The sequence below is a fragment of the Euprymna scolopes genome, chromosome 41 (genome assembly GCF_053919585.1).
Source record: "Euprymna scolopes isolate OS-2025 chromosome 41, ASM5391958v1, whole genome shotgun sequence".
Classification (NCBI taxonomy): Eukaryota; Metazoa; Mollusca; class Cephalopoda; order Sepiida; family Sepiolidae; genus Euprymna; species Euprymna scolopes.
The window spans coordinates 69510538-69529598 of NC_136522.1; the positions used below are offsets into that span (position 1 = coordinate 69510538).

Sequence of the window (19061 nt, forward strand, 5' to 3'; positions counted from 1 at the left end):
ACACCAATCTAAATAATTGGGTTTCTATTACAATCCACAGATGTACGAAAAAGTTGTCAAACATAAATTTTAAAGTAAAAGATGGTCACACACTTTAAGACAATTTAAAGTAAAATTTAATTGAGAAATTTTTGAAAACTTTAAAAAAGTGTCTTCAAAAAGTGTGATCATCTTTTACTTTAAATCCTGCTCGAAACTGGAGCATTACACACTTGAAACCACCGGAACAACACGTAAATTCTCGTCTTTTCGCCATAACACCAAAATGAAGAAAAAGAAATTCCTGAACCGGACTTTTGACCCTGATGAGGCTATGTATTAGTGAAATATAGGATTTGCAATAAACAAATTATATTCAACACTTCAAAGTTTTCAAAAATTTCTCAAATTTTATCAAAAGGCAAGAGAAGTTGCTTTTCCACCTAACTGAAAAAGTTGTTTAATGTAAAATGTTTATTCGGTTGAAGTATGTTGAACGTTGACAGAGAACAAAAGATAGCCGCAATGTCTCCTTACATCTTTGAAGTTTCGATAATCACTTCAAAATAAGAAATAAAAGTGGTAGTAGAAACCATTTTGTTTTATTTCTTATTATTAAGTCTTTGTCTAGACTTCAAAGACATCATGACAATTTTTTTTTTTTGTTCTTTGATAGGCGCTCAATATTACTCGTTTTTCGAATCTAAAACATTTTGAAAAAAAAAAAAAAAAAAAAAACTTATCCAGTTAGGTAGAAAAGTAACTTTTCTTGCCTTTGATAACATTCATTTGTTATATACTAGCAGTTCAGCCCAGCTTTGTTTGGGCCCTATGTACTGTTCATAACTTTACGTATATATTTATTAAAAAAGTTGACTCATGTCCAAGTAACCTCCATCTAAAATTTCAAGTGTTTAGACTCAAAATTGGCAGAGGAGTTTGGTAGAGTTTTCAAAGGTCAAATAGTTGAACTTTGACCCCTTGACAGACAAATTTCTGTCCGAAAACTGACTAAGATTTTCCCAAATCTCAATATCCCTTATGTCAAATCTCAAGTCTGCAGAGTGAATATCGACAGTAATTTGGTCAGGAAAGGTACAGACAATTTCACTTTTATGGATACATAGATTTGTTCTTCGACAACTTTTTCGTACCTCTGGATTATTAATTCATGTGGTTGAATTAGAAATTCGGCTAATTTATGCAATTCCAAAGCAAAAATAATACTTGTCCATAATTTCAGAATAAATTATTGAAAAGAAAATAACTGACAAGAAATAGTTGGAAGGATATACAGATAAATATTCTATCAAACCCTGTAATTGAACCGGTTGAGATATTATCAGCTAATAATAGTTCAGCTTTTTAATATTAAAAAAGGTAAAATGTGACCTGGTAGACCAACACAATCTACCTTTAAAAACTTTTAAAGGTTTTCAAGTGTGCTGAAAATGAATATCGCATTTAAAATTGGGGCCGGCGACTAGTTTTCACGATATTGTAAACATACTTTTCCGCACATTTCATATAGTAACGTAACAGCCATTTTATAACGTACGCACGCAGAAACGAGGGAGAAGGGGGGGGGGCAACAATGAAATTATATAAGCTGTCCTTAACATGGGGAAGTTGGGGCTGTTTATTCAGAAAGCAGTTCTTTGTTGTCAGTTTACTCGAAAACCTATAACAAAATAAAATGAGCATCAAGTGCGCTTGAAAGCCAAATCACAACGTAATAGTAGGAAAATAAATATTTTGTTTGAAATTTATAACATATTTCGGAGTTATACTCCATCCTCAGCGTGTTTTTTCTTTTCAGAAAGAAAAGATACTGAGGGTGGAATTTAGCTCCGCAATATATTTGTTATAAATTTCAAACAAGTAAAATATATATTTTCCTAATATTACGTTGTGGTTTGGCTTTCAAGCGCACTTGATGAATATTTTATTTTATTCAAATTGAATCAACATTTCTATATGGAATTCACACCCTCGACCTATAATTATTCGACATTTTGAATGTGAACAGCAAGTTGGACTTCATGTAAAAAAAAAAAAAAAAAAAAAAAAAAAATTTATGAATTTGCTTTTTTCGTTTAAAAATTAAATTTCATTTGTTAAACTTTTATTTACGTTGTTCCCTCCAGTTTCTGCGCACGTGCGTCATAAACAAATATGGCTGACACGTTGCATTACTTCCACATGTTTCATGTAAGTTTACAATATTGCGAAAACTAGTCGCCGGCCCCAATTTTAAATGATATTCGTTTTCAGCACACCCATAAACTCCTAGACAAAACAAGTTTTAAAAAGGTATGTGTTGATCTACCATGCCATAAAAAAAAAAAAAAAATAAAAAAATAAAAAAGTTTGTATTACTATACAGATTCGAAAAAGTTATCAAAAATCAAATATATAACAAATGAATGTTATCAAAGGCAAGATAAGTTACTTTTCTACCTAACTGGATGTTTTAGTGTTTTTATTTAATGTAACATTTATTCAGCTCGAAAAACAGTTTTTACGGATGTATTGGAAAATTAAAAATGGTGCTGGACTGTTGAATCCAGTGTTTTTTTTTTTTTGTTTTTTTTTTTACATTTCATCCCAAACAAGGCACATTGCCACTTTGATGAACGGGACTACTATCAGAGACCTAAGCTACAGGGGTACTATGTAGGGAGTTGAGTAGCAAGATGTCTGTTCACATTACACTTGAACTTCTGCATGTCAGTACAGTTGGGGAAGCAGAGACCCAGAAGGGAATTCCAAAGTCTAGCAGTTCTGAGGAAGAAACTACTGAAGTAGAAAGCTCTCTTACATCTAGGGATCTCTGAAGGGGTGGGATTTAGCTGCTTGTCGAGTTTGTCTGGGGTATTTATGTCGAGGGGGTACAAGTGCTTGCAGTTCGTTGGAGCATATAACAGGCAGAGGGATGCTACATTTCGATGGGACAGAGGCTGAAGTCTAGATGACAGTTCAGGACCTATCAGGTTGGAGACTCTTGAACCTTGTCTAGGGGCGAGAAACTAGTAGCCGATGCACCAGCCCAAATATGACAACAATACTCCATGCATGGGCGAATGGTGACCTTATAGAGGTACAGTATACTTTCGGGCGTTAGTAGCTTTCTAGCACGGTAGAGAGAGCTTACCTATCTTCGTAGCGGTCCTGGCAATGCTATCAATGTAATTGTTCCAACTCATGTTTTCTGTGAAGCCGAGGAGTTTAAGTACTTTCAGATAATGAGTCTTTGGCCATTGCTATTGGTGGTAGAGAAGGTTTCTTGTAATTATTAAAGGAAACAAGTTTCAGCTTGGCAGCATTGAACGTGACCATCCATTTTTGTCCCCATTCTACTACAGATAGGTCATCCTCTAGTGTTTCTGCCATTTCTTCAGATGTGTTGTTTTCCTATCATGCTTGTTATAGAGTGTGGTGTCATCAGCTCTACCCTCCCCTGCTTTGTCCAGTGAATGGTATATATGCTCTGAGATTACAGTTAGAATGTCTGCCGTGGAACAGGCTTGCCTATATCCATATTGTTGGTTGGTCAGAAATTTAGCATCTGTAAGGTGATGGACTACAGCTTGGTTTATTATGGTCTCAAATATATTGGCGAAAAGTGGGAGGAGGCTAATGGGGGCGATAATTTATTGGGTCAGTTCTTTTGCCAGAATTCTTGAAAACTGGTACCACAGAAGCAGTTTTCCAGCAGTCAGGAAAGCAAGATTTTTTAAGGCATTTGTTGTAAAGTTTGGAGAGAACTGAAGCTACATTGTCAGAGGATTTTTTTAATAGCACAGCCGAGATGAGATCAGGTCCACATGCTTTTGAAGTGTCAAGATATTTTATGATAGTATGCACCTGAGAAGGGGTAATTTTCAGATAGTATAGTGTGACGTCTGTCCGCAAAGTAAAGTCAGGGAGGGGGTGGTTAGCAGGGTCCATTGTGGAGTTGAAGGCAAACCGACACGTAAGCATGTTACCCTTCTCGGTTGCTGAGCAAACAACCTCATGATTGTTGGATAGTGGGAGAATTGTTGATTGCCTATTATTTACTACATTGTAGATTTTCCAGAAATCACGGGTTCCTAACTTCTGAGCTTCGATGCGTTTTTTGGTGGTTTCAGTAAATTCTTAGCTGTCACTATTTCTTTCTTACAGTTACTCCTAGATTTTATTACAGTTACTCCTAGATTTTATTACAGTTACTCCTAGATTTTATTACAGTTACTCCTAGATTTTATTACAGTTACTCCTAGATTTTATTACAGTTACTCCTAGATTTTATTACAGTTACTCCTAGATTTTATTACAGTTACTCCTAGATTTTATTACAGTTACTCCTAGATTTTATTACAGTTACTCCTAGATTTTATTACAGTTACTCCTAGATTTTATTACAGTTACTCCTAGATTTTATTACAGTTACTCCTAGATTTTATATACTTCCGTCTCTGAACTGGATTTATGTCTTAAATCTGCCTTTGTGCAATGGCAGCTGCACAGTAGAAGTAAACCATTGGGGAGAGTGGGGCTTGCTATAAAATTTCCACGTGGGAACATGTGCTTCAATTGCCGTTTTTTTAATTTTTTTTATTACATTTTCACCCCAAACAAGGCACATTGCCACTTTAATGTAGGGGGCTACTATCAGGGGAAACATCTACTGGGGTACTATGTAGGGATTAGGGCAGCGAGATGTTGGTTCACGTTGCACTTGAACTTATGCATGTCAGTACAGTTGGGGAAGCAGTGACCTGGAATGGAATTCCAAAGTCTAGCAGTTCTGGGGAAGAAACTACTGGAGTAGAAAGATCTTTTACATCTAGGGATCTCTACAGTGTGGGGGTGGGATTTTGCAGCTTGTCGGGTCTGTCGAGGGTGTTCACGTCGTGGGGGCACAAGTGCTTGCAGTTCTTCAGAGCATTCACCATTATAATACTTGTAGAACAGGCAGAGGGATGCAACGCTTCGACGATGGGACAGAGGCTGAAGTTTTGATGCCAGTTTAGGGCCTATCAGATTTGCGACTCTCTTTTGAACCCTGTCAAGGAGCGAGAGACTAGTAACCGATGCACCGGCCCAAATATGACAGCAATACTCCATACATGGGCGAATGGTGGCCTTATAGAGGTACAGGATACTTTCGGGTGTTAGAAGTTTTATAGCACGGTAGAGAGAGCCCACCTTCCTCGCAGCGGCCCTGGCAATGACCTCGATGTAATTGTTCCAGCTCATGTTTCCTGTGAACGTTAGGCCAAGGAGCTTGAAAGACGTACTCTCAGCTAAAGAGTTGTTGGCCATTGCTATAGGTGGTCGAGAAGGTTTCTTGTAATTATTGAATGAAACCAGTTTTGTCTTGGTGGCATTGAACGTTACCATCCATTTTTGTCCCCATTCCACTACTGATTGGAGGTCATCCTCTAGTGTTTCTGCCATTACTTTAGATATATGTTCATTTGTTTTCCTGTCATGCCTGCTATAGAGTGTGGTGTCATCAGCATATATACCCATCTCAGAGGCAATTTTGTCGGGGAGGTCATTTATGAATATCAGGAACAGCAGAGGACCAAGGATAGATCCCTGGGGCACTCCCGCATTTATATTATATTGTTTAGATATTATTATTATATTGTTTTGAACCATTCAGTGGTCTCTTGTGCACTGTTCAGCAGGAAGAGAAAAGATATTTCCCCATGGGGCATCTAACGAGATCCCTAATGGCTTCCCAGTCAGCCTTTTTATAATATCTCATTGTTTTGAGCAGTGGCTCTTCAGTTCTGGCTCTAGAGTTTAGGGAGATTTCAACCATTATCACTGCATGATCAGCATTCCCAAGTGGGTTGTGGGTATTCATTATACAATCATCGGGAACTGTGGTCAGAAACAGATCTAGAAGTGATGCGTGTTCTTGCTGATCTGGGAAACGGGTTAGAAACATAACCATAAAAGGAGTTAAAAATAAAACTATACAAAATACTGTTAGAAACTCACTCAATATATGTTACTGTGACATAGGCAGACATATTCGGTGGGTTTTTAACAGTATTTTGTATAGTTTTTATTTTTAACTCATTTTCCAAACTTACCGTGTTAGGAGCCCAACATTTTTAATTTTCCAATACATTGGTAAACACTGCTTTTTAATCTGAATAAACATGTTACATTAAATAAAAAAAAAAAAAAAAAATTATCCAGTTAGGTAGGAAAGTAACTTCTCTTGCCTTTGATAATATTTGTTATGTTTTTTTTTTTTTTGACAACTTTTTCAAATCTATGTGTATAGTAATACAAACCTGCAAAAATGTTAATTGTCATGTTAAAAATAGTAATATATTTAAACAAAATACGAAAATTCGATTGGAACAACTGCTATGTTTTTTTTACTAAGAATTTTTTAGCAAAATAAAGTCTTTCGATATCGCCTAAACATGCTAACCACCATTACTTTTGAGTTGTCCACCGTTTCTGCAATTTTTACCCAAAATTACTTTGGTAAACTTACTTTGTTTTCACCTTAACACTCGCATCTAAAATGACTAGCTCAAATCCAAAAATTCAGTTCCCAAAGTTTACGTTTTAGCTAAAATATGGAACGGGATGAAAGTCACCAAGCATGAAACGAAATATGAAAACATGTAGAAATGATTTAGTTCAAAAAATTATTTTTGTTTTAACATTTCTTGCACTATAAAGAATTTTTTTTTACATTTCTATATTTAAATGGTACTTCTACAGTTTATCGCCGAAAATGGAGACGCCATTTTTTTCGGGCATCTGCCATTAGAATCAGAGGGAGAAATCAGTATTTTAAACTATGACTGAAATAGAAAATAAAAAATAAAAAAATTGGTACTAGTGCAGTGGCAGTGCTAGGTGTGTCAGAAATTTGAAAAATAGTGAATAATTCCACCCCATCTTTCCAAGCTTATAACTCCTCGAAAAATGTAATTCAAACCCTAATTTTTTTTTTCAATTAAAAGAAGCAAGGATCAAGGTTTCATTAAAAAAAAAAAAAAAAAAAAAAAAAAAAAAAAAAAAAAGTGTCTTTTTTTAAATTCCATTCCAGGTCACTGCTTCCCCAACTGTACTGACATGCATAAGTTCAAGTGCAACGTGAACCAACATCTCGCTGCCCTAATCCCTACATAGTACCCCAGTAGATGTTTCCCCTGATAGTAGCCCCCTACACCAAAGTGGCAATGTGCCTTGTTTGGGGTGAAAATGTAATAAAAAAAATAAAAAAAACGGCAACTTCGGACTTTACAGGTAAATTTCTAAAAAAAAAAAAAAAAAAAACAACACACACACACGCACAAACTACTTTTTTTCTCTTCAATTTGTGATATATAACACTTTGGTGAGTAAATTAATTTACTTTTTAATAGACACTTGAAAATGGGGGGGGGGCGTGAATTAAAAAAAAAAAAAAAAAAAAAAAAAGCCCCTAATTCGATATAACTTGAAGAAAAATGAATTTCTCGAACTACCGACATTACCATTGAATTAAGCATTGTTTAATTTCAAATTATAATAGCAAAAATATTACTTTAAAATTACAGATTTCGCATAATTTTTATATGCAAGATTTTAATTTCCTTGCTCGCAAGAAAATGAAACTTTCGGCGGCGTAACATAATTTTTATATAATCTAGAACATTAAAAATTAATTTAAAAACAGGGACATAAAAAATAATTAAATTAAAAAAAATGATAAAAATTGATACAAACGTTCTGAATAGGAATGTATGGATGCACGTCTGGGGGGGGGGTCTACCACCCCTACCTCCTTTTACTATCATAACTTCATTTTGAAAGTTATGATTGGCTGAAATTTTGGGCCTCCTTATAATCGTCTTTACATTTAGTTTGTTGCGTTTTCGGCGAACGGTAAATGAATCACTTGCTTTTTGAGGGATTTTTTTTTTTTTTTTTTTTTTTTTGCACAAACAAGGTTTTATTTAATTCAATATCTTAGGACTTTAATTATATTTGAAATAGAAAAACTATCTTTTAAAGGATTTTTACAATGAATTTATTTAACTTCAAAATTTAGCTGAATTGGTTTAGCTCGCAGTGAAACATTTTTCATAACCCCCCCCCCCCCCGTGTACAAATATTTTTATTTTTATTTTTTATTTTTAGGAAATTAACTTTACTCTTTCAAATACAATAAAAAAGTAGTCGGAAACAAATGCTAAATCGGCTTTCAAAACTATGTCCCGCCCCATTTGTACGTATCTAATAGAGAAAGTGAAAGAACATTTCCGTAATCGTTTAATTGGAAATGTTTCGATTTTAATGAGAACTGGAAAGTTTTTCATGAAAACGTATTTTTTTTTTTTTATCAAAAACAAAATGAAAATGACATTCATAATTATTTAAACAAGGCGAGCGCGATTCTTGTTTTATTAAAAAATTAAGGTTAAAGACTATTTAAAAAAATTTTTTTTAATGTTTTCATTTAATGAAAATGCCGTGGGTTCGTTTTTCTCTTAATAGTCGCGTAAAAACTACAGTTTATCTTAATGTTATCAACTTTATAAAATTTGCAGGGGTTTGTATTACTGTACACAGATTCGATAAAGTTGTCAAAAAACTTATAACAAATAAATATTATCAAAGGCAAGATAAGTTACTTTTCTACCCAACTGGATATGTTTTTAGTGTTTTTATTCAATGTAACATGTTTATTCAGCTCGAAAAACATGCATTGTTTACCGATGTATTGGAAAATTCAAAATGGCGACCGACTCTTCCTCGGAGACGGTAAGTTTGGGAAAAGGAGTTAAAAAGTCAAAATACTGTTAAAAACCCGCCGAATATGTCAGGTAACATATTGAGCGAGTTTCTAACAGTATTGTCTGTTTTTTTATTTATAACTCATTTTCTTAAACTTACCGTCTCAAAGAGAGAGTAGTCGGCTGCCATTTTGAATTTTCCGATACATCGGTAAACACTGTTTTTCGAGCTGAATAAACATGTTACATTAAATATAAACACTAAAAACATCAAGTTATGTAGAAAAGTAACTTATCTTGCCTTTGATAACATTTGTTATATATTTGTTTTTTGACAACTTTTTCGAATCTATGTGTACAGTAAAACAAACCCAATTTGCAGTTTTAGTCTTGATTTAATAATATTGCGGCATCGAGCTTTCTCAAGTATGAGATAATAAAAAAATGAACGAATCTTAGTAAGTTAGAATTGTCTCCCTCTGCACAGTGAACGATTGTAAAACTGCGTCTGAAAAACTCTTTTCGGTATTGAAGACTAGTTGCCAGACCCAATTTTAAGTGTGATGGTAAATATCCGGATACGCTACTACAGAACACCGACCACTAATTTGTTTTTTTTATAGGTAATTGAGGTCGCTGACAACGAATCTGATCTTGGGGTAAATTTACCGTTTGCATGGTATTAACCCCCGAATAACTTTCCACCATTCTTCAGCTTCCGTTTACGCTACGCGCGTGCGCTGCAGCATGAACGACGACTTGCTTAATGCTTTGCCTAGCAAACTGCCTTCTCACATGGCGTACCAATCAAATTACGGACTGACATTTTTTTAATGACTTACAGTTAAAAAGTACAAATTGGGGGACTTTTTGGTAAATGTTCACTTTAACTACAACAGAACACCGTCCAATAAAATTTATTTTCGGTTTTCGGAGTCTCTGACAACGAATCTGATATTCAAACCCGTCGCAAATTTACCGTTTGCATGGTATTAACCCCTGAACCCTCGCACTATTTTGTGCCAATTCACCGCCATCGTTTATGCCATTCTTTCATGATGCGTTCCCGCATGGACGCGCGTAGTAAGGTGACTTGTCACATCGCGGAAGAATTTTTTAGACATTTAAAAAAAGTTTTCAAAAACAAAATGTGGTTTATTTTTCTGTGTTAGGTAGTTTTTGGTGCTTTTTAATTGATCTAAAAAACTAAGTTTTCACGAGCGGTCACAAAAGCATTTATTTTTGTTTTAAAAAAATTGAGTTTTCTTAATTATAAAACTTGAACATTTAACAGGTGCTTCTGCAGTTTAATTTACCGTTTTTCCGTAAGTAACGCGCCGACATACACGACACCACCCCTGGCCCTCCTACTCCCCAATGTAAACAGGATTTTTATGAAAAATTAAACAGTTCTGCTCGGTGTGTGTCGGCGCGTTACCTACGGAAAAACGCGAAATTAAACTGCAGAAGCACCTGTTAAAAGTTTTAGAAAAACAACAAAAAAATGCTTTTGTAGACCGCTCGTGAACTTATTTTTTTAGATCAATTTAAAAAAAAAAAAAGCATCAAAAACTACGTAAAACAGTAACACACACTTTTTAAAACTTTGTTATTTTAAATGTCTGCTAAAAAATTATTTCGCGATGTGATAAGTCACCTTACTATGCGTGTCCCTGCGCGAACGCATCATGTAAAAATAGCATAAACGATGGCGGTGAGTTGGCACAAAATAGTGCGAGGGTTCAGGGGGGGGGGTTAATACCATGTAAATGGTAAATTTGCGACGGGTTTCGACCCCGAAAACAAATTTATTGGTCGGTGTTCTGTTGTAGTTAAAGTAAACATTTACTCATTAAATTTTTCTGCTGGTCGTCATGGAACTCAACGCCCAAGGAGTACCGGTCAATTTTTACGACGTGCCCCAGTCCCCACTGCCCCAGCGTGTTAAGAACGGATTTCGAGGTTGGGGAAGGGGTAATTCCGAAAGCCGTTCTTAATATGGGGAGGTTGTGGTGCTTCTGGGGCACGTCGCAAAAATTTACTAAGATTTTCCAGTTAATTGAATTTTCACGGTATCCTTTTGTATATGAAATTGTTAGGTGAAAGTACAGAATAGTTTAAAGAGCTCTTCTCAATATTAATGGGTTTAAGAATTAAGGTATTATTTCAGCACGATCCGTATTCTGCATAAGTACCTACCGTCCGTCACGTTTTAGCAACTCAATATTGGTAGTCACGGGGGGGGGTATCTTTATAAGCACAAAAAAAAAAAAAAAAGTTTGTAATTCGCTGTCAGTCACAATAAAAGAAAATGAAACTAAGCACGTGGAGTTAGAAATTAAAAAAAAAAAAAAAAAAAAAAAAACAAATCTATACCTTAAGGTGATAGAAGTTCCATCAATCATTTCCTGGCAAAAAACCAGAGAGGAAAAAAGTCCGGGTAAGTTAATTAATTCTGATTATTCAGAAGAACTCGGATATTCTTTAACTTTATCGCCGAATAAAAGTAATTAATTTATAATAAACACAGAGTTAGTGTTCTTCCTGGGGTCACGGTAAACGTTGTCGTTTAACGTTTTAGAAACATATTTGTACTCGTTTTTCTCTGCAGAAGAAACCGTAGCAAGATTGAAAATAAACAACGTGGAAGATAAAAAATAAAATAATAATAAAAAAAATTACCGGGTGTTTGACGTCACGAATCACCTTTAACCTCACAAGCTGGTTTCCTTTTTATTGATTAGTTCGTATACGAAATAATGCAGTCTCTCCGTCTCCCAAAATTATCAATTACCTTTTAGAAATGTAGAAATAATTTTTTTTTTTAAATTCAATTAAAAACTATCGTTATTTATTTTAGGTTTTATTTAAAACGCATATTTTAATACGTAGATATAGATTTCCCGCGATCGTACGAAACTAATTATCCTACTCTCATGAGTAGCCTCCCTTGATTGTTTCTATTTATTTGCCTCCCCACGAGGGCAAAGTTATATCACGGCCACATTATTCATCTTGGCTTCGGCTGCAGGGAGACAGAGTAGAAGTACTCGGCAAGGATCCGTCACTTGACACTCAGCCCGACAGGTGAGGGGCCGGGAACCGGCCCAGCAGCACCTGTCGGACTGAGGTACGGCGCCTGGGTAATACCTAGGAGGTCCACCCTCCCAGGCCTTGCCACCGGACTTTCCGGTGGGGCAAGTTTATCGCTTACTGCCTGAGGCGCCCCCTAACGGGGAATGCCGACGGGGTTACTCAGGCAATGTTTACAATTGCAGGAGTGACCCTCCTTTAGGGGAGCCTGACGGATCCCCACTTTCCGGCCTTGTGTCACATTTTGCTGAGGTGTGGGCAGCAAATAAATCTCTACCACGGCCACATTATTCATCTTGGATGATGGGATGTGTCTCCTAGCGGCTTCGGCTGCAGGGACATAGGATAGTCGTACTCGGCAAGGATACGTTCTTGACCGACAGGTGAGGGGCCGGGACACCTGTCGCACTGAGGTACACCGCTTGGGTACTACCTAGGAGGTCGACCCTCCCAGGCCTTGCCACCAGGCTTGTCGCCTGAGGCGCCCTTACCGGGGAATGCCGACGGGGGTACCCAGGAAATTTTTGTTGAGGCGAGAGTGCCCCTTCTTTAGGGAAGCTCGCCTGTTCTCCACCTTCCAGCCTTGTGCCACATTTTGCTGTGGTGGTCAGCATTCAGCAAATAAATAACTACCACGGCCACGGAGATATAGATATCGGGAGCCGTGGTTATACACAAGGTCGGTTTTTAATGTAGGAAAAATCCAACTCCCCCAAAAGGGGCACCCTGGATAGGAATAAAAATAAAAATTGTCTCAGTCATAAAGGATTTCTCCTTCACTGATCGAGGAATTGATGAAGTGTAGCATCAGAACAGATACTACACTGTGATCTTGGCCCGAAGGCTGCCTTCTCCTCCCCACGAAGATAGAAACAGACACAAGGTTAGTTTTTAATGTGGAGAAAATCCAGCTCCCCCAAAAAGGGCACTCTGGATTAGAATAAAAATGCGTAAGGGGCTATTAATTGAGACTATGCCTAAGAAAGATTAAGATGCTGGTTTACGTTGCATTGACAGAATTTTTGGGGTCGTCACCAAAATTCGTTTTTTAGGGTAACAAATTAAGGGGGGGGGAGAAAAAATAAATAAGTAAAGCAAATTTTCAGGGAATGGGAAACTAATGAAACGAGTAAAAGGAATATATACCTGAAATGAGATTAAAATGATCCGAATTTATTTAAAGAAAATAAAATGTTATGATCGTTTTTATTTCCCAAAGCTCGAGTTAAAAAAAAACAAAAAAATTTAAGGTAACGTGAAAAAAAAAAAAAAAAAACAAATACAAGAAAATTCTTACTCGAAAGAAAGGCTGAAATGAAAAGCACATACAAAAATTAGAAAATAGTTCTTTCAAGTCTTGAAATTCAGTCCCTCAACAAAAAGGTTCTTTTTTTTTTTTTTTTTTTTTTTTTTTTTTTTTTTCAAGAAAGAAAAAATGCAAGGCTTGAGTTACAAAGTTCTTTTAAAGTTTTTTCTTCTTCTTCTTCCCTGTGTCTTCTTTTTTTTTAGTAAATAAAACCTTCAAAAGGCTGTTTTTTAAAGTTTGTCTCTCTCTCTCTCTCTCTCTCTCTCTCTCTCTCTCTCTCTCTCTCTCTCTCTCTCTCTCTCTCTCTTCGTAGCGTGGAGTGTCCGAATGGAAATCCTTTTCTCTGAAAAGGGTTGACTTTTTCTTCTGCTTCTTCAGAAATAATAATTCTTTTCTCTGAAAAGGGTTAACTTTTTCTTCTGCTTCTTCAGAAATAATAATCCTTTTCTCTGAAAAGGGTTAACTTTTTCTTCTGCTTCTTCAGAAATAATAATCCTTTTCTCTGAAAAGGGTTGACTTTTTCTTCTGCTTCTTCAGAAATAATAATCCTTTTCTCTGGGGTTTTCTTTTTCTTCTGCTTCTTCAGAAATAATAATCCTTTTCTCTGAAAAGGGTTGTTTTCTTTTTCTTCTGCTTCTTCAGAAATAATAATCCTTTTCTCTGAAAAGGGTTGACTTTTTCAATAAATGGTGTATTTTAAACCACCAATTTCAACTACTCAATAAAGGCTCTCTACCCGTATTGAAGTGGTTGAATGTTTTTACGTCAGTCTCCACAATGGAGCCCGGAAATTGAGAGTCTTTCTCTCTATAAATCTTTTCTAGAACTAATTTGAAAAAGGGCTCAAGAAAGTGATTTCTGGGATTGTTTTCAGAACAGCCAATCATCAGCAAGCAATACTGATGGAATATGACTAAGAAACCCTGGACCCTTCCAACCACCCCCTACCTGACTTTCCTATGCGGACAGACACCACGCTAGACGATCTGAAAACCACCACTGCTCAGGTGCATGCTATCATAAAAAACCTTGACACTTCAAAAGCATGTGGACCCGATCTTATCCCAGCTGTGCTATTAAAAAAGTGCTCAGCCGAAGTAGCTCCAGTTCTCTCCAAACTCTACAACAAATGCCTTAATGAAGCTTGCTTTCCTGGCTGTTGGAAAACTGCTTCTGTTGTATCAGTATTCAAGAATTCTGGCGAAAGGACTGACCCATCAAATTATCGCCCCATTAGCCTCCTCCCACTTTTTACCAAAATATTTGAGACCTTAATTAACCATGCTCTAGTCCGGCACCTTACAGATGCTAAACTTCTGACTGACAAACAATATGGATTTAGACAAGCCCGTTCCACAGCAGACATCCTAACTGTAATCTCTGAACGTATATACCATTCACTGGACAAAGCGGGGGAGGGCAGAGCGGTAGCTCTAGAAATATCTAAGGCTTTTGACAGGGTATGGCATGAGGGTCTCCTCAGGAAAATTAGATCATACGGTATCACTGGTAGAATACTTAACATAATTAAATCCTTCTTAGATAAGAGAAAAATTCAGGTTGTCCTCGACGGTCATACATCTAAACAATATGATATAAATGTGGGGATGTCCCAGGGTTCTATACTTGGACCTCTATTGTTCCTGATATTCATAAATGACCTCCCCGACAAAATTGCCTCTGAGATGGGTATACATGCTGATGACACTACACTCTATGGCAAGCACAACAGGAAGACGAATGAACACATTTCTAAAGAAATGGCAGAAACACTAGAGGAAGATATCCAATCTGTGGTGGAATGGGGACAAAAGTGGTTGGTCGTGTTCAATGCTGCCAAGACTAAACTAGTTTCATTCAATAATTACAAGAAACCCTCTCTACCACCTATAGCAATGGCCAATGACTCTTTATCTGAGAGTCCATCTTTCAAACTCCTTGGCCTAACGTTCACAGGAAACATGAGTTGGAACAATTACATTGAAGGCATTGCCAGGGCCGCTGCAAGAAAAGTAGGCTCTCTCTACCGTGCTAGATTACTACTGACACCTGAAAGTATCCTGTACCTCTATAAGGCCACCATTCGCCCATGTATGGAGTATTGCTGTCACATCTGGGCTGGTGCATCTGCTACTAGTCTCTCGCTCCTTGACAAGGTTCAAAAGAGAGTCGCAAACCTGATAGGCCCTGAACTGGAATCTAAGCTTCAGCCTCTGTCCCATCGACGAAATGTTGCATCCCTCTGCCTTTTCTACAAGTATTTTAGTGGTGAATACTCTGACGATCTGCAATCACTTGTGCCCCCACGACGTGAGCACCCTTGACAAACCCAGCAAGCTGCTAAATCCTACCCCCACACTGTAGAGATCCCTAGATGTAAAAGATCTTTTTACTCCAATAGTTTCTTCCCCAGAACCGCTAGACTCTGGAATTCCATTCCAGGTCACTGCTTCCCCAACAGTACTGACGTGCAGAAGTTCAAGTGTAACGTGAACCGACATCTTGCTGCCCAAATCCCTACATAGTACCCCAGTAGTTGTTGCCCCTGATAGTAGCCCCCTACACCAAAGTGGCAATTTGCCTTGTTTGGGGTGAAAATGTAATAAAAAAAAAAAATGTAAAACAATGTACGGCACTCGTCTGCTTTCATTTTCTCCGTTTCACTTGTTACTTCTTTTTTCATGAGAGCAGTGAATTAGTAGCAACACTAGTCGCTGAAGCGATGTGGTTGCTATGGAAACCAGTCAGAAAAAACATCACTCACCTCCTTACGAATTTTTATGATTTTGAACACCAGAAAATTTATCATAACTTTTGTTTTATGGAACAAAAATTAAAATTCTTTTTAACAATATAGCTTAGAAGGCGCTCTATAAACTGTAATAATTGTTTGAAATTTGGTTGAACAAGGCTAATAGCCATTAGTTGCGTGCTCCTATGTAATGAATGAATGCGTGAATGTAAGATTGACATGAAATTCTTAAAGATAAACTAAAATGACCGAAAAATGGGCTGAAATGACTTAAATAAATAAAAAGTAAATGATTTAGAATGACTTTAATGAACTTAAGAATAACTTGAATGCTTAAAAAATAACTGAAATCCTTCAAAAACAACTTGAATGATCTGGAGAATGACTTGAATGGCTTTGAGACTGACTGGTTGTAAAGTGGGTGATCATTTTACATTAAATTAATACAGAAAAGTGATCCCCCACTTTATATCTCAAAGTTACAAATATAAGTACAACATGTAGTAAGAACAGATACTACACTTTGAAGTATTTATTTGCTCCCCCACCGAGCAAATTAGGCACAAGGCCGATTTTTAATGTGAGGAGTGAAGGGGAAATAGGGACCAACTCTCCGGGGAGTAAGGGAGCTGGATAGTGACAATTGGTATGAAGAAAAAGATAAATGTCACCAGGCATCTCTTCTCTGCAACCTCTTTCTCTCAGAACAGATGTTGCGAGTTTGTCTTTGCTTTATCGTTATTTTCATGGCAAGGGCTCGACTGAGCTTCAATCTATGGTCCTCCCTTGCCAAACTTTCACAAGAAACACTCGTCTAGCTGAAATAATAATTCCCCCACTCTTTATCTGTGCCTAAACCTAAACTTAAATTCCACGAACAAAGCTTCTTTCTTAGAACTGTATGCCTGTGGAACTGTCTTCTGTTTTCCTGATAAAGAGTGGGGGGAATTATTGATAGTGTTTTCAGCTAGACGAGTGTTTCTTGTGAAAGTTTGGTGAGGGGGGGGCCATAGATTAAAGCTCAGTCGAACACTTTCCATGAAAATAACGACACATCAGAGACAAACTAGCAACATCTCTTCTGTGAGATAGAGGTTGCAGGGAAGAGAAAAGGACATCTCCTGCGAGGCTACAAAGTGTATTTTGAACTCTATCAAGGCAGGACAAGTCCTTTCTAGCAGCTCCTGCCCAGATGTGGCAACAGTATTCCATCCTTGGACGTACCTGGCTCTTATATAGATAGAGAATTGCATCAGCAGTGAGATATCTACCGGATCGATAGAAAGATCCCACCATTTTTCAAGCAACAGATTTGATGTACGTGTTCCATTTAAGATAAGGTCAAGCCCAGAAGCTTGTCAAAACTTGAGGCCTCCTGAAGACGAGAGTCATTCATTTCAATTGATGCCAGATTTGTGTCAGAATGTTGATGATGTAAAGAGAGGAGCTTGGTTTTAAATGCATTAAAAATAACCAGCCACTACTTTCCCCATTGTACTACGTGCTCAAGATCAGAGGAGAGAGAATCGGAGAGAACTTGGTCATTTATTGTTTTAGATGTGCTACCATAAATGGTAGTGTCATCAGCATAAATGTCTACAAATGATGTAAGGATGTGATTTGGAAGATCATTAATGTAGATCAGGAAAAGAGTTGGGCCCAGGATGGACCCCTGAGGGACTCCAGCATTAATACTGTGAGCTTCTGATTTTTGCCCCTCAACTACTACTCTTATGAACCTATCAGAAAGAAATGATTTAATAATTGAGAAGACATTTCCAGCTTTACCATAGCTAGAGATCTTGTGAAGTAAACCTTTATGCCATACTCTATCAAAGGCCTTAGATATGTCAAGAGCAATTGCCCTAGAAAGGTTACCTCCGTCGAGAGATTTGCTAATGCTATGAGATATAAATGTAAGCACATTTGCTGTAGATCTAGCAAAACGGAAACCATATTGAGTGTCACTAAGAAGGTTATTTTTGTTGAGATGGTTGATTACTTCTGTATTCAACACAGATTCCAGCAACTTACTCATGACGCACAGGAGACTTATTGGCCTGTACTGAGAGGGGGGATGAGCAATCACCTGAATTCTTAAATACAGGGCATACTGATGAGATTTTCCAGGGTGATGGGAAACTATTCTCCTTAAGACAACGTTTAAACAGTTTTGTAAGTATGGGCGCTTGTTCTGGTTGAAGTTTTTTGAGTACTATAATTGGAATACCGTCAGGGCCGGTTGCTTTACTGGAATCAGGGTTTTTGATTAACTTGGCAACATCACGTACAGATATATGTATATCACATAGCGTGTTTTCTGATACAGGAGGAAATATTGGGGGTTGGCGGCCGCAAAGTTCTTGGCAAAGAGTTTGGCTTTGTTTGATGCTGACGAGATTACCACAGGTCCATTGATGATAGCTGGGATAGAGCACACGCTTCTGTTCAGGATTCTGTTTGCTATTTGCCAAAACTGGTGGGAACCAAGCCACTGCTCAGCTATTTTGGACTTGATGGACTGAGAATACAACTCTCTTGCATTCTTTATTACTTTCTTACAATGGTTGCTGGCAGTCCTGACTACAATATGGTCATCTTCAAGTCCAATGTATACAAGTTCTTGATGAGCCGTTGCACTTTACAAATTTACCGAATTTCCATTACTAACGATTACTATATTGTCTAATTGACTACTGTACACTCTTTAACCCTTTATTTTCGAGTGACCTCCAGGCCTTGATAAATGGTGATGCCTATGTAAAAAATAATAAATAAATAAATAAATAAAAATCTCTATAATTTATATTAATTTTAACAGTTTCATCAATACAAAAATATGAGACAGGTCAGATGGGTTGGCACGTACAACTAAAAAAATAAGATTGTGTCCAGGTTTTTTTTTTAGTCTCTAATCGTGTTTCTCTATGTGGAGTTTTGACATGTCTGTGCTATTTGACCAAATCAAAAATTCCAAATCCATTTCCTTCACAAAGATTATTAATAAAATTGAAATGTTAGAATGAAATTGTCTTCTATTCTACTGTTTGGTTTTGTTTTTGTTTTTGGTTTTGTTTTTGGTTTTTGGTTTTGTTTTTGGTTTTTGGTTTTGGTTTTTGTTTTTGGCTTTGTTTTGTTTTTGTTTTTTGTTTTTGGTTTTGTTTTTGGTTTTGTTTTTGGTTTT

The 19061-nt window shown here is 36.9% G+C and overlaps 1 protein-coding gene across 2 annotated transcripts in view; it reads right to left on the reverse strand.

Annotated features, from left to right (window-relative positions):
• Positions 1 to 11535, reverse strand: part of LOC145266604 (uncharacterized) — a 40722-nt gene extending 29187 nt beyond the window's left edge. The window contains exon 1 of one of the 2 annotated variants that reach the window (XM_080122491.1): positions 11409 to 11535. Coding sequence is in view for 1 of the 2 variants with exons in the window: in XM_080122490.1 (XP_079978616.1) it covers positions 11103 to 11131 (29 nt within the window). In the remaining variant the exon portion in view is untranslated. Of the gene's footprint in view, positions 1 to 11102 lie in introns of both variants that reach the window. The other variant, XM_080122490.1, reaches the window with a different exon arrangement.
• Positions 11536 to 19061: the final 7526 nt, after the last annotated feature.